Source organism: Nelumbo lutea, chromosome 4 (genome assembly GCF_056320005.1).
Source record: "Nelumbo lutea isolate HS-2025 chromosome 4, American lotus-T2T, whole genome shotgun sequence".
In the NCBI taxonomy this organism is placed as follows: Eukaryota; Viridiplantae; Streptophyta; class Magnoliopsida; order Proteales; family Nelumbonaceae; genus Nelumbo; species Nelumbo lutea.
Window position 1 is genome coordinate 45,688,023 of NC_142687.1, and position 15,209 is coordinate 45,703,231.

At 40.4% G+C, this 15,209-nt stretch overlaps 1 protein-coding gene across 3 annotated transcripts in view; it reads right to left on the minus strand.

Annotated features, from left to right (window-relative positions):
- The window catches only part of FSD3 (Fe superoxide dismutase 3), a 96,203-nt gene that overhangs the window by 34,610 nt on the left and 46,384 nt on the right, over positions 1-15,209 (minus strand). For 2 of the 3 annotated variants that reach the window (XM_088983213.1, XM_088983214.1), the window contains exon 4: positions 14,968-15,139. In XM_088983213.1, the coding sequence (XP_088839339.1) occupies positions 14,968-15,139 (172 nt within the window). The remainder of the gene's footprint in view (positions 1-14,967; positions 15,140-15,209) is intronic. The other variant, XM_088983215.1, reaches the window with a different exon arrangement.

Consider the following 15,209-nt stretch of genomic DNA (forward strand, 5'->3'; position numbering starts at 1 on the left):
GACTCAAATAAACTAGGAAACAGACTTCTTAAAGACTTAAAAGACAAATGACCCAACCTATTATGCCAAAGCATAATCTAACTCACAGACTGAGAAACAAACAACCTTCCAACTTCTTTATCTTCCTCATGTAGACACCCTCCAATAAGGTAGATTCCATTCGTCTCACAACCAGTCCCAATCACCTTCCTTGTCTCCAGATCCTAAAAAACACATCGATCAGGGGAAAAAGTCACTAAATGGTTTTTGATTTTTAATGATGCTACTAACTGACAATAGGTTAGTACATAAGTTTATGAATATGCAAAACTAAGGACAAGGAGATGGCATCCGATAATCTAATGTCTCCCTTCCCAGAAATGGGAACAAGAGATCCATCAGCAATGGATACTCTTATCTATGCCAGAGGATAAGCAATAAGTAGTGAACACAGAAGATAAGCAATGTCATGTGGTCAGATGCACCTGAATCTATGACCCAACAAGGTCCATTATTACTTGGGCCTAAAACATGATATGCTGATGCTTGTGTACCTGAATGAGCAAATGCTGAGGTAGGAGTAGTAGAAGTAATCGATGGCTGAGATTAGTGTTTTAAAAGCGCAAGGCACAAGGGCCATTTTGCGCCTGAGGTGCAAGGCACAAGGTGAGGCACGCGCCTTTTTGAGGCAAGGCGCACAACTTAAAAAAAAGCTAAAAATTCAAAAAAATAAAAAAAATTATAAAATAAATGTTTTAAAAAACCTATTATCTAAAATTAAAATACATAAATATAATATATATATTCAAATGAGAATTTAAAAATGAAATCAAACATATAAAACCCACAATTCTTTTTTTTTCTCAATTAGCTAATGTGACATATTACATTCCTAATTCTACGAGCTGCCTTTGTGCCACGCCCCTCGAGGCAAGCCCAAACAAGTCCATGTTAGGGTCTTTAAATTCTTAGTTTTCACAAAATAATAATTTTATAGTTTTAATTGCTTTTAAGAAGATATTTTATTAGGATGAATGAATGGACAACATTACCAAATAGGGGATTCTCGAAGGTGCATGGCACAGGGGTTCGGGGGTGGAGCCCCCGGCCCAGCCGCCATACTCAAAAAAAAAAGGAAAAAGCGGCAAATTTTCTAAAGGAGCAAGGCGCACCAAGAGTGTGCCTTTTGAATGGGCTGTGCCTAGGACCTGGGCGAGGCGCCTACCCTAAAATGCACCTCACTTGTGTGCCTTTTAAATCAATGGGTGAGATAATGGAGCTGAATTACCAACTTCACTTTTTAATTGAGTCACAACCAAGTCATGACCAAATAGTTCTCTTGAACCCATTTAGCATATGAAGGGTCTTCCTTGGCTGGTATTTTTACATCTCCACTCACATAGCTTAAGTTCCCTCTGCTCCCAATCGCCATCATGGCTGACTGAGCCCACTCCAAGTAGTTAGAACCATCAATTTTAACTAAGTTACATAACTTAGTTAGGTAGTTGTTGGGCCTTAGGCCCATTAGTTTATGTCGAAGTTAAGTGTGACTTTTCAGCTTCTTACAAGTAGCCGACTTACTAAGGGCATACTTGTACTTGTACACTATTTATGAGTATATAATCTAATGAAAGGGGCAGCCAGATAAGATTTTTGGCTGATCCTTCATTCTCTTCTATCTCTCCTCTTTTTTTCTAGCAAAAACCTTTTCTTCTCTTCTTTCTCTTCTTTCTTTTACAGATTTTATATCAAAACAGGTTATCAAAACTTTTCTACTTAGTATTAGAGCCAAGTTAAAAGTTTCTTGAACTGCTCCATCATGCAGCTCTAGATTGGCTGACTGCATGATGAGGTAAAGGGTTGATCGGAGACTTCAGGAAAGCCCGGTTCATGGAATTTTTTATGGATTTGCAATCCCTTGTAGCTGGTCTAGGGTTTAACACTAAAATCAAGAAGAACTGGAGAAAGGGGGAGAGTCTTGATTTAGGACTCTTCAGTTTGGGCCCAAGAAGAAGTGCTCTAGTTTTCTAGGGTTCCTTGAGTTTTTCTGAAGGGGGCGGTTCAAGTCCTAGCTATTTTGGAGGCCTTTGGAGGGAGCGGCAGCCTCTTCTCTCTCTTCTCCCGCTCCCACGGAAAAGGGAATCTTTGGAGGGAGGGACTTCTAGGGTACCAAAAGGGTGTTTGAGGTTTCTAAAGGAGATAAATACTCTCTTTTCATCTCAAATTGATTTTCTAATCCTTTTTGGGAGCTACGGAGGGTTGTGAAGTTGAAAACAAACTTGGAAATGAAATTGGACAAGGGGAAGGAGGTGCTAGAGACCTCTTCGGGCTAGAACCATCACTACAGTCAAGTTAAATGGTACAAACTACTTAGAATGGTCACAATCTGTAGAGACAACCATTGGTGCTTGTGGGAAATTGGGTTATGTCACTGGTGAGGAAAAGAAACCTAAAACTAACTACTCCCGGTGGGTACAGGAGAACTACATGGTGATTACTTGGCTATTCAATTCCATGCTGCCCCATATAAGTAAAATTTTTTTATGGGCTAACACAATTAAGGAGATTTGGGATGGAGTTGCAAAAACCTATTCATAGAATGAAAATGTTGCTAGAGCCTACCAGTTGAGAAACCAGGTGATTGCTACTGGGCAGGGAGATAAATCTATTGCTATTTACTTTTCAGACCTCAAAACCTTATAGCAGGAGATAGATCATTTGGAGGTTGTAGTTTGGAAAAGTAGCAAGGATGCAACAACTTATTAGAAGTTGATAGAGAAGAATAAGGTTTTTGAGTTTCTAATTGGACTTAAACCTGAGTATGGCATTGCACGGCAGCATATTCTTTCCAAAGACCAACTCTCTCTCAGGTATATGCCTTTGTGTCTAGAGATGAGAGTAAGAGGAATGTGATGATGAGGAACCCTGGCCCTGAGTAGTCAGCTATGGTCATCACAATGAAGCCTAAGCCGACTGGAGACAAGGGTGGAAATGAACCTAGGAAGGAGGACAAGAAGGATTAATCTATGACAACTGTAAGAAGTCTAAACATACTACTTCCCTTGCTTCTAACCCCATTGCAAATGACCTTGATCTTCATATTGCACTCAAAAAAGGGAAGAGAAAGTGTACTGCTCATTGCATCTCACACTATCTTTCCTATAGTGGATTATCTCCTTCTACCGAGCCTTCCTTTCCTCCTTCGACTCCATGTCTATACCCAAGGGTATTAGTGAGGCTCTCTCCAAACCTGAGTGGAAGACAACTATGTAGGAGGAAATGAAAGCTTTGATTAAGAATCAGATGTGGGAGATTGTGGATCTACTACAAGGCATGGAGACAATTGGATGCAGATGAGTTTATACAATGAAATACAAGGCTCATGGGAGTATAGAAAGGTATAAGGCGAGGCTGGTTGCCAAAGGGTACACTCAGACTTATGGCATAGATTACTTGGAAACTTTTGCACCAGTGGAAAAGATGAGCTCAATCTGGATCCTTCTATCACTAGCAGCTACATACTCTTGGCCACTCTTCCAACTTGATATGAAGAATGCTTTTCTCAATGGGGATTTGCAAGAGGAGGTGTATATGGATCTTCCAACTAGTTTCTACAATTATGTGGAAGAAGTCTCTATATGGTTTGAAGCAATCACCCAGAGCTTGGTTTGATAGGTTTAAAAGTGCATTGGTTGTATTTGTCTATACTCAAACTCAATCTGATCACACATTGTTTGTGAAGAGGAGGGGGTCACTGGTGTCAGTTTTGATAGTGTGTGTGGATGACATCGTAGTTACAGGAAATGATCCGAGCGATATTGATACCTTGAAGAAGAATTTGCACAAAGAGTTTAAAATTAAGGATCTTGGGGAGCTTAAGCACTTTCTGGGCATTGAGGTGGCAAGGTCCACAAATGGGATCTTCATCTCATAGAGAAAGTATGTTCTGGATCTACTACAGGAGACGAGGAAACTTGGGGCAAAGGCAGCTAATACACCTATTGATCAGAATCACTACATAAATGCTTCAGAATGTGAACTAGTGAGGGATGTTGGGAGGTATCAGATATTAGTGGGGCGGTTGCTATACTTATGTATGACACGACCAGTCATCTCTTATGCAGTGAGTGTGGTGAGTCAATACATGCATGCCCCACGATTTCAGCATTGGAAGGCTATTGATAGGATACTTTTCTATTTGAAGGGACACCTAAGTAGAGGCATATTGTTTGTTGACCATGGAAAGTTGAAGTTAGAGGCTTACACAGATGCTGATTGGGCAGGATGTCTAGATGACATGAGATCTACATTAGGAGTTTGCACTCTTTCTGGAGGTAATCTAGTTTCATGAAAGAGTAAGAAACAGACAATTGTGGCAAGGTCAAGTGCAGAAGTTGAATACAGAGCCATGTCAGATGGTGTTTCAGAGCTCCTCTAGATCTGTTCCTTGTTAGGGGAGATTAGAATCGAGGCAAAAAAATCTATGATGTTATACTATGACAATCAAGCAGCAATTAACATTGCCCACAACCCAGTTCAGCATGATAGGACAAAGCACATCAAAGTGGATAGGCATTTTATAAGGGAATGGGTGACCTCCGGAGAATGTTGCTTGCAAGAAACAAGCTAGAGCATGATCTATGCAAGTTGGGAATGTGAGAGATTTATTCCCAACTTGAGGGGGAGTGTTGAGTTGTGGGTCGATTTTATTTGATTTTATTTACATAACTTAGGTAGTTGTTGGGCCATAGGCCCATTAGTTTATGTTTAAGTTAAATGTGACTTTTCAGCTTCTTACAACTAGCTAGCTTACTAAGGGCATACTTGTACTTGTACACTCTTTATTTATGAGTATATAATCTAATGAAAGGGGCAACCAGATAAGATTTTTGGTTGCTCCTCCATTCTCTTTTATCTCTCTTCTCTTTCTTTCTAGCAGAAACCTTTTCTTCTCTTCTTTCTTTTACAAATTTTATATCAAAACAGGTTATTAAAACTTTTCTATTGGCCAAAAGCACACTTAGAAGCTTTCGCATATAACTGATTGTGCAAGAGAACCTTCAAGCTGACTTCTAAATCCTCCTAGTGTTGGGCCCATGTGGAGCTATAAACTAAGATATCATAAAAAAACAGTATAAACCGGTGTAGGTATGGGCAAAATAAATCATTCATGCGGGATTGGATGGTTTCCATAGCATTTGTGAGACCGAATGGCATGATCCGAAATTCATAATGTCCATCATGAGTGCGAAATATTGTTTTCTATATGTCATCCGTGTAAACTCTACTTTGATATAGCCTTCTCATAAATCCAGCATGGAAAAAATTTGGAATTCCTTGAGCTCATCCAAAAGCTCATCAATCACCAGGATTGGAAACCAATCCTTGACTATGATATTATTGAGTGCCCTATAATCAATGCAAAAACTCCATGTCTCATCTTTCTTCTTGACCAAGAGGACTGGGGAAGAAAATGGGCTATGGCTTGGTTGGATGAATTGTTTATCTAATAAATCTTTAACTTGCTTCTTGATTTTTTTTCTTCAGAAATTGAGGATAACAATAGGGTCTTATATTTGTGGGGGGTGCTCTTGGAAGCAATGGAATGTCGTGATCGTGTTCCCGAGAAGTTGGTAGTTCTATAGGCACCTGGAATACTATTGCATATTGTGGGAGAAGTGCTCTCAACTGTAGCTGGTGCTTTTCTTGTGTGGTTGTACTTTGGGCCTTGGCTAATTTGGGGCTAGCTTGATTAAGTCCCCAGAGAATGGCCTGAGTGGTATCTTGGGCTTGTTTCAAGAGACAAGATAGACTAATTGGGTTTGGGCCTCTTATGGGTATACCTCGTAGGCAGATCTTGGTTCCATTTTCCATGAACTCCATTGACAACTAGGCCCAATCGCACAGTACCGGCCACAACTGCCTTAGCCATTGGATTCCCAATACAATATCGGCTCCACTGAGCTCTAGTGGGTTTAAGTCCACCACGAATGGCTGCCCTTGGATTGTCAATTCGATGCTTGTACAGATGCCTGCACAAACAAGAGATCTCTCGTTTGCTACCTGGACCTTGAATGCGGTTGTGGGTTGGATTGTTAGCCCTAGTTGTTGGGCCAACACACCTGTTATGAAATTTAAGGTGCTTCCATTGTCGATTAGGATGGACACCTGGCACCCCTTGACTCTTCCTAAAACCCTCATTGTTTGATGCTTGTACAAATGCCCGCGCAAGGAAGAGATGTCTCGTTTGCTACTTGGACCTTGAATGCAGCTATGGGTTGGATTGGTAGCCCTAGTTGTTGGGCCAACATACCTGTTATGAAATTTAAGGTGCTCCCTCTGTCGATAAGGATAGACACCTGGAACCCCTTGATTCTTCTTGAAACCTTAATTGTTTGTGAGGAATTGAGCCTGGTAAGGGCCTGTAAAGATATCTCCAATGCTGGTTGTTGCTCTTTGGTCCAATTGTCTGGCGATTCATTGGGATATATACCACTTTCGACTCCGTCTTCATTGTCATCTTGGAGTGTGTCGATTTGCAAAGTTTTACAACAGTGACCTGGCCCAAACCGTTCTTCACAATTATAGCAGAGACTTTTCTCTGTGAGCTTACATTTCAGCCCATGTTAACTTCTTGAAAGGAATAGTTGGGTCGGGGTTCATATTATTGGGCTTACCTAGAATGCCATCTTCTTTCCTTGAGCCAACTCCTTCACTTCTGTGTTTGTTAGACTTTGGGAAGTTGGCCTATCTTTGTGGTGGTAATCAATGCCGACTAAATTTCCTTGCTCTATTCAATCATTCTTCTTGAATCTTGGCCATGGCGACAACATCCATAATAGTGGCGGGTTTAAGTGCTCTCACCTCCAATCTGATGTCCTCCTTGAGTCCTCCGACGAAGGCTCTGACCAACGCACGCTCTGGCCAGTTGTGCGCGCATATAGTTAGGTACTCGAACTCCGTTTGGTACTCACACACACTCCCAGTCTGTCGGAGTTTTTTTTATCAATAACAAGAAAATTTATTAAAGATATGAAACTATGTGAAGCTTAGGTACAAAGGGGAGGTAAAAAGACTTAACTCCCCACCAAAGAATACAAGGAAAAATAAAAAATTAGCCCAAAAAGTCGAAACCCTATCCACCCCTTGCTTTGCTAACCCATCAGCAAAAGAATTAGCAGTCCTCTTCACCTAGTTGTAATGAACCACAATATCCCTACTCAGCTAGTTAAATTTATTCTTCTCATTGTTGTAACTCCATAATCCGTTGCCTCCCCCCTTTAGCCACCTAATCACCACCTCCGGGTCACCTTCAAGAACCAAACATTTGATGTTCAACTCCCTTGCTCTTTGGATACCTTCCAAGGCTGCGAGGATCTCAGCCCTAAGAGAGTCTCCTTCCCCAATTGGGCCTGAGAACATAGCAATAATAGCCCCTACCTCATTCCTGAATACTCCCCCAATCCTAGAAGGCCCTGGGTTCCTTATATAGCTACCATCAAAATTCAGTTTTATGAACCCAGAAGGAGGAGGGGACCACGAAGGACTACAGGTCCTCTTATAGAGGGTAGAGGAGGCTATCTCCTTCCAATTTCTCACCACATCAGCCACAGAATAATCTGAGAACAATTCCATAGTTTCCAACCAATATGCCACCCTTAACAGGATTAGATCTAATAAGTTCCCAATGGTTCTTTCCTTATCTGAAAATATCTGTGAGTTTCTTTCTTCCCATAGAAACCAACACACTACAGCCCTAATGCTTCTCTACATAGTCTTCCCCCACTTCTTCGGCCATCTTAAAAAAGAGGGAGAGAACAAGTTTTGGATACTCCCAGGGGGTATCCAAACACACCCAAAAAGGGAAAAGACCCACTCGCAAACTGATTTAGCAACCAAACAAGTGACCATAAGGTGGTAACCAGTTTCCCCATTAGCTTTACAGAGAGTATATCTATTAGGATGTAAACAAGAGTTGGGTCTCTTCTTCTGAAGTAGGAACTACCAACCCGAGGAGGAATGGGCATACTCCAAATTTCTTTAACCAGGAAAGAAAAACCAATGGGATCAGAAGGCTGAGTTAAAGTCTCGAAAAATGAGGCACAAGAGAAAACACCTGAAGAGGAGGGAACCCAAAATCTAGTGCCCTCCTTAATGGGATCCAAGAAGATATTTTCAAGGATGGCTAACAAAGACAAAATGTGGTCCAAGTTTGTATCCCTAATTTCCCTTCTCAGCCCAAGGTTCCACCCAAACCCTGAAGAAGAGTCTGAGGGGGTTAAGAAGGAAGAAATGGGTTCATTTTTCAAATCAGAAAGAGCATACAAAGAGGGAAATTTGTCCACTAGAGGTGAGTCCCCAACCCAATATTGTTCCCAAAATTTTATTTTATTACCGGAGTTAAGACCATACCTGATACAAGGGGAGAATACTGAAAGCATTTTGTGTATGGCTGACCAAGGAGAAGCGGCTGTAGTCATTGCCAAGATTCCAGGCTCCCAACCATTGTCTTCCAACCCATGTATGCTAGCCACAATCTTTGTCCACAACTTGTCTCTTTCCATCGGAAACCTCCATAGCCATTTCCCCTACAATGCCATGTTCCACTTCCTAAGATTCCCAATCCCAAGACCTCCTAGCTTTTTACCTCTAGTTACCACCTCCCAACTCACCCTAAGATCCCGATTCTGCTCAGGCTCCCATAAGAAATCCCTCATAAGCTTTTCCAAAGTGTTAGAGACCTTTGTGGGGATCTTAAACATTGATAGGAAGTAGACAAGAAGATTAGCTAGGGTTGATCTGCCCCCGCCCCAAGGAAAGATAAATTTTCCTCCAAGAAGCAAGCCTTCCCTAGGGGGAGACCTAAGTAAGCCATCGGCCATTCTGAGGTTGCACACCCTAACACATCTGCATACTCTCTAAGCTCCCTCTCCTCTAGATTCACACCCGTCAACTACTCTTATCCAAATTTACCTTGAGATTGGATACCCGCTCAAAGAGTTGTATTGCCAACTTTATGTTTCGGATCCACTCAATGTCCCCACCTTCACAGAAAATGATAGTGTCATCTATGAACTGTAGATGAGTAAGAGGTATCTCCTCCCTTTCTACTCTCCATCCTTTTATTAAATTCCTTGAATCCGCTCTCTGAATCAATCTCCCAAGTACATCAGCAATCAGAGTGAATAGGAAAGGGGATAGTGGGAGTTTGGCAAGACTCGTTAAAATCTTCACAACCCGATTCCCCAACCGAATGCATAGTGCTTCCGTGAAATCCATCCAGGAGAACCTGCGACATCGTTGTTGAAACCATCGGTACCAAAGAATCGAGTCCCCCTCCAAATGGACCACTGCTAGAGAGACTTGGCTATGGGTCTCATTGAATTCAAAGAACTTCTCCACCCTGGAGATCCATGGGACAGGGTCACCACCAAAAAAGACTGGGAATATGATTTTGGGGTTTCTTTTTGGCCATGAACCACTCAGTCGATTGCTGTCATGACTTCCTCCTTCACTGGGATCGACTCCCCCGTTTCCCTCACCTTCTGTTTGGTCGAGTTTCCTTACCAGAGCTGCCAACGTGTCTTTCATTTCCCTTATGTCCCCAGATACCCGATGGAGCTCTACTTCAACTTGGTCGACTCTGGCATCCATCAAAGTTGCTCATGTGTTCGGCATCTGGCTCTAATATCAATTTGTTAGGAACTGCCTAACGCAAGGTTCTATGAAGGAACCACCTCTTGAATTGAGAAGAGAAAGAGAGAGAGAGAGAGAGAGAGAGAGAGAGAGAGAGAATTTGTCTGAATGGTTGTTGTTCTCCTATGCTTCCTCATGTTGTATTTATTCATGAAGTTCTAACAATCTTAGGAGTTAGTTCCCAGTTCCTATTGTTGGAGGTGTTTAGAATCCATCATATCGATTGTCGAACCATGCTAGATGGCTGGGAGAAATTTCAAAAACTTTTCTAACCCTTGTTGGAACCGATTTCTCGGTGAATTTGAAAACTGAATTTTCTGGATCAATCTTGCACTGAATCGGACTAGATTTGAAACCAAACAAAGAGGGAGACTTATACCCGATACGAATACCACAAACGCAGATCACAAGGTGGAAGTTCACGCCTAAATTAGTCCTAAAGACAACCTCCACTAAAGATGGCATAGTGTATAGGTGAAGCTAATTCAGCAACATAGTTTTCAACAAAACTGCAACGCAACTACTTGGATCGAACTGGGGAAGGTGAGCCTGAAATTCCTCAGATTTTTCTTGCAAAAATTAGAAGAAAACTGATATCTATCAATCCTTGAAAGCCTAGGTCGTGATAGGGTTTCTTGGAAGACAAAGGAGAACAAGAGAGAACAAGAGAGAGTGGTGTTCTAGTCTAGTTTGCCCTCTTCTTTTATCTCCTTATGGAGCACTCTCCTAATCAAATTAGGAGATTATCCAAATCTAATTTAGATCTGAACTCTATTAAGAGATAAGCTTCATCCTCTTAAGAGGATGGATGCACTATACCCATTTCCAAACCCAGATTTGGCCTAGAGCAATTGTCATGTGACAACTTACTTAATCTTAAGCCTAACGATCCATGATGTTGCATGGCCAACTTAGGCCTGATTTGTATGGCATGGGACCCCAGAATGACCTCACATAAATCCACATGGGTTGGGCCTAGCCTCTGTGAAAAGGTTTGGCCAAATTCACTGCAAAACGTAATGAACCCCTGAGCACATCACTATGGGCTCAATATGAGCCCAACATTTACACAAACGAATTCGGCCATCCTATAAAGACCAAAAGATAATGGACTTAAGTAAGATAAAGCTCATTAAGTAATCAGCCTTATAATGGTCTCTTACACTTAACCTCTTGGCCCATAATGATCAAACACTGCCCGATAAGGAAGGACCTCTCCCCTGGCTGCAAGGTGCAGTGTCACATTCTCTACTCAGATGGATCCTAGGAATTAAAACCTTTTTGCAAACATTTTTCATAAAACATTAATATATATATCATAAATGTATTTTTTAAAATCAGATTTCAAGCACAATTGGAATTAGGTTTCCACCTGAGAGTATAAATCCTATCATTCACTTTGTCCGACAAAGGGGTCAATCCTATCACTATGATTACTCACTCAAGTGACTTCTCAGACTGCCCCAACATACCTAGGTTTTGACCCTTGATGGATCTTACTGATTGGCATATCAAATACAGTCCTATCCAACACCTAGTGTAGTACCATAATCAAATCCGAGGTTGTGTAACTTTCCAATTTTGCCCATCAATCTCCAAGGTCCAAGGCATAACTGGAAAATGGCACGGGTTTAGTGTTTCATCCAAACACACATTGCATGTGCTTCGGGTCTAACCCTAGCAGCTGAGACAAGCTGCCCAACTTCTTTGGCAGCACATCAGTGTCAACCTTGGTAGGATAAACTCCCCAAATCTATCCAACGGCCGAGAACATTCTAAACTAACACAAGTCTCAAAAGTGTCTAGTTTAAGGGGTAAATACACAGAAACATACCAATATTAATATGAAACAATAATGTACTTTTATTCATTTACAATAAATGTATTTGTACATTAATCTTATTAGAGCTAAGTGCATACACTGTCTAACACCTGTTACATTCAGTTGTGCCACCATGTCATTAGTTGGATCAGAGAGCTGATGTGGAGTTCTTTTATTGCAGGTCTTGAATTTGGGCTGGCTATTTCCATACACTGGACTGGGTTCAATGCAACTTGTCCTAACAATCTATCTCTAAAGCCCCGTATAGGATGGCTTCAATGGAGTTGAAGGAGCTGATGGAACAATTGTAGGAGTTGTTAAACAAAGGGTTCGTTACACGTAATGCGTCTCCTTAGGGTGCTCTAGTGTTATTTGTAAAGAAAAAAGGATGTAAGTATATGCCTTTGAATTCACTATAGGGAATTAAATAAGGTGACAATGAGGAATAAACACCCTCTACCTAGGATCAATGATATTTTCAATCAATTGCAAGGTACTCAAATTTTCTCCAAGACTAACCTTTGTTCTAGTTATCACCAACTAATGATTAAAATGGATCTTCCCAAAATTTCCTTGAAATGAGGTATGGACATTATGAGTTTTGTATGATGCCTTTTGGTTTAACTAACACTAGCTGCCATTATGGATCTAATGAATAAAGTGTTCAAGCCTTTCTTGGACCAGCTTGTTGTAATATTCATAAATGATATCCTTGTGTATTCAAAGAGTAAGGATAAGCATGAAGAGCATTTAAGAATGGTGTTGCAAGTTCTTAAAGAAAAGAAGCTCTATGAAAAACTGAAAAAGTGTGAATTTTGGCTTGATAGTGTAGTATTTTTGGGTCATGTAATATCCATGGATGGAGTATCAGTGGACCCAAAGAAAGTAGAAGCGGTGGTGGATTTGTTGAGGATTTTTCCCATATAGCCATGCCTTTGACTTGATTAACTCAAAAGGGTGTTAAGCGAATGGTCAAATGGATGTGAATTAAGTTTTCAAAAGTTGAAGAAGTGGTTAGTACGAACTCCAATTCTCACAATTCCTTCTATAAATGGGGGTTTCACCATCTACTTTGATGCTTCTAAGCAAGGTTTAGGGTGTGTACTCATGCAACATGGTAAAGTGAGGGGCTATGCTTTGAGGCAATTGAAACCATATGAGTGAAATTACCCCACACATGACTTAGAGTTGGTAGTTGTATTTTCCTTGAAGATATGGAGACATTACTTGTATAGTGAGCGATGTGAAATATTTAGTGATCATAAAAGCCTTAAATACCTTTTCACTCAAAAGGAGTTTTATATGAGAAAGAGGAGGTGGGTGGAGCTACGAAAAGATTATGATTTTACTATCAATTGCCATCGAAGGAAGGCCAATGTGGTATCAGATTCTTTGAGTAGGAAATACACTAGTAATTTGGTTGCTTTGATCACAACACAAAGGTATATCCTAGAAGACCTAGGAAGGTTTATAATCGAGGTCTTGGTACATAAACCAGGAGCATAATTGGAAAATTTGAAGGTTCAGCCTACATTGAAGGAAGAATTAGGGATGTTGAAGGTAATGATCCTCAATTGAATAAGATCAAGAGTCAAGTAGTAGAAAATAAAGAGGGAGTTTTGCGTCCATGAGGATGGAACGCTAAGGTTTGGCAACCAGTTATATGTTCCAAATGAACCAAAGATAAAAAGAAAGATTCTGGAAGAAGCTCACAAATCAGGACACACAGTGCATCAAAGAAGTACTAAGATGTATGGATCTGTGAGAATTTTTCATGGAATAACATGAAAAGGGAGATTGCCCAATATGTGGCACAGTGCTTGGTAAGTCAACAGGTAAAAGCTGAGCACCAAAGGCTAGCAGAATGGCTGCAAGCTCTCCCAATCCTATGATAAAAGTGGGAGAACATCACCATGGACTTTGTAATAGGATTACCTAGATTACAAACGAGTAAAGATACTGTTTGGATGATTATGGATTGCCTGACTAAGTCAACTCATTTCCTAGCAATAAGTTGGTGCCAAACTTGCCTCTACTCCTATGATGCAAACCATAAGATTTCAGCCAATGATGGTGAGCTCTTGGCAAACAAGGGAGTATAACAGAGACTTTTGAGGGAGTTACTATAACTTTGTATGACACAAACAGATATTTCATATATTATAAGTGTGATTAGTCAGTTAATGCATGCCCCCAAAGACACACATATGGTTTCTACAAAAGGGTTTTGTGTTACTTGAAAGGAACTCTAGGGAAGGGCATTATCTTCTCTAAGCATGGACATATGAAGCTAGAGGCTTATAGAATGTTATGCTAGGAGGGAATATTATCTCTCAGAAAAGTAAAAATAGTTTGTGGTAGCTAGATCTTCAAATGAGGTAGGGCCATGGCACATTGGGTTTTAGAGTTGTTATGGCTCATGTAACTTCTAGAGGAGATGGCATTGCATATGATAAGCCCTTGATGTTGTACTATGATAATCAGGTTACAATGAATACAGCTCACAACCTAATCCAACATGACAGAATAAAGCATATTGAGGTAGACAAACACTTCATATAAAAGAGGATGGCATCTGGAGAAGTCAGTCTCCCTTTCATTGCCTTAGAGGAGCAGCTGGCAAATGTTCTAACCAAAGGTGTACCTAAGGCAAAACTGCAGCACTAGGTAAGCAAGCTGGGCATGATTGATATCTATGCTCAGCTCGAGGAGAGTAGAGATACTAAGCTGGATGGGCCTTAGTTTTTTTCTTTTATTTTTAGTGCTATTTATGTATTTATTAGTGGGCCTTAGTTATGGGCATGTTTTACTTTTCTTGTCTTTATTGAGCTAGCCACCCTACTATGGGAATACTTGTAATTGTATCCAAACTACAATTAGTTTCTAATAAAAGTGATTTGAGGGACTGGAGAAAGGTATGACTGGCTTTCTTCTTTCTTCCTCTTTAAGCTGTTTATGGAAGCCAACTTATTCATAATACTGGTGCAGAAAATAGGACCTTTCTGGTATCCATTGCACCTTTAGATGGGTTAAATTATTTAAAGTGGTCCAAAGGTGTTAAATTATTTGTAGGTGGAACAGAAAGGGTGGGCTATCATACTGACACAATTGTTAAACCTGAAGGATAAGGGATCTGTATTGATGTCTTCACTGTTACCCACCATGTGGTCCACATTGAGGAAAAGTTTTATATAGGATGACACAGCTAAAGAGATACAGGATCAGGCATGTAACCAAACCATCTTACTCAACTCTCTCATTTTATCACCTATTTAAGCTACCCCTAAGTTCCTACGGATGACATTTTTATACACAGAGAAATATAAAAACTATAGAAAATTTTCGAATCATATTATTGCTATTGTCATCATCATCTAAAATTTCCACATGCAAAGTATGTATTGTATACATTTTCTAGTTATTTCAAATAAATAGAGTAAAATATCAAATTTGATTCATTAAGAACTTACAGACGAGCCAAATCCAGCCAGAACCAAAAACTGAGAGTGCTGCATTTACAAACTTCTCCTTGAAGTTAGCAAAGGAACCAAAATCCTTTTCAATTTTCTGAAGGACACCTCCTTCAGGTGTTTTGCCCCCATCAGGCTGCATAGATTCCCAAAAGAAATCATGGTTCCACACCTTCAAACCACAGGTCAAAAGGGTCATGAAGTAAAAAAAAAAAAATCATATACATAAGCATAGTTCAAGA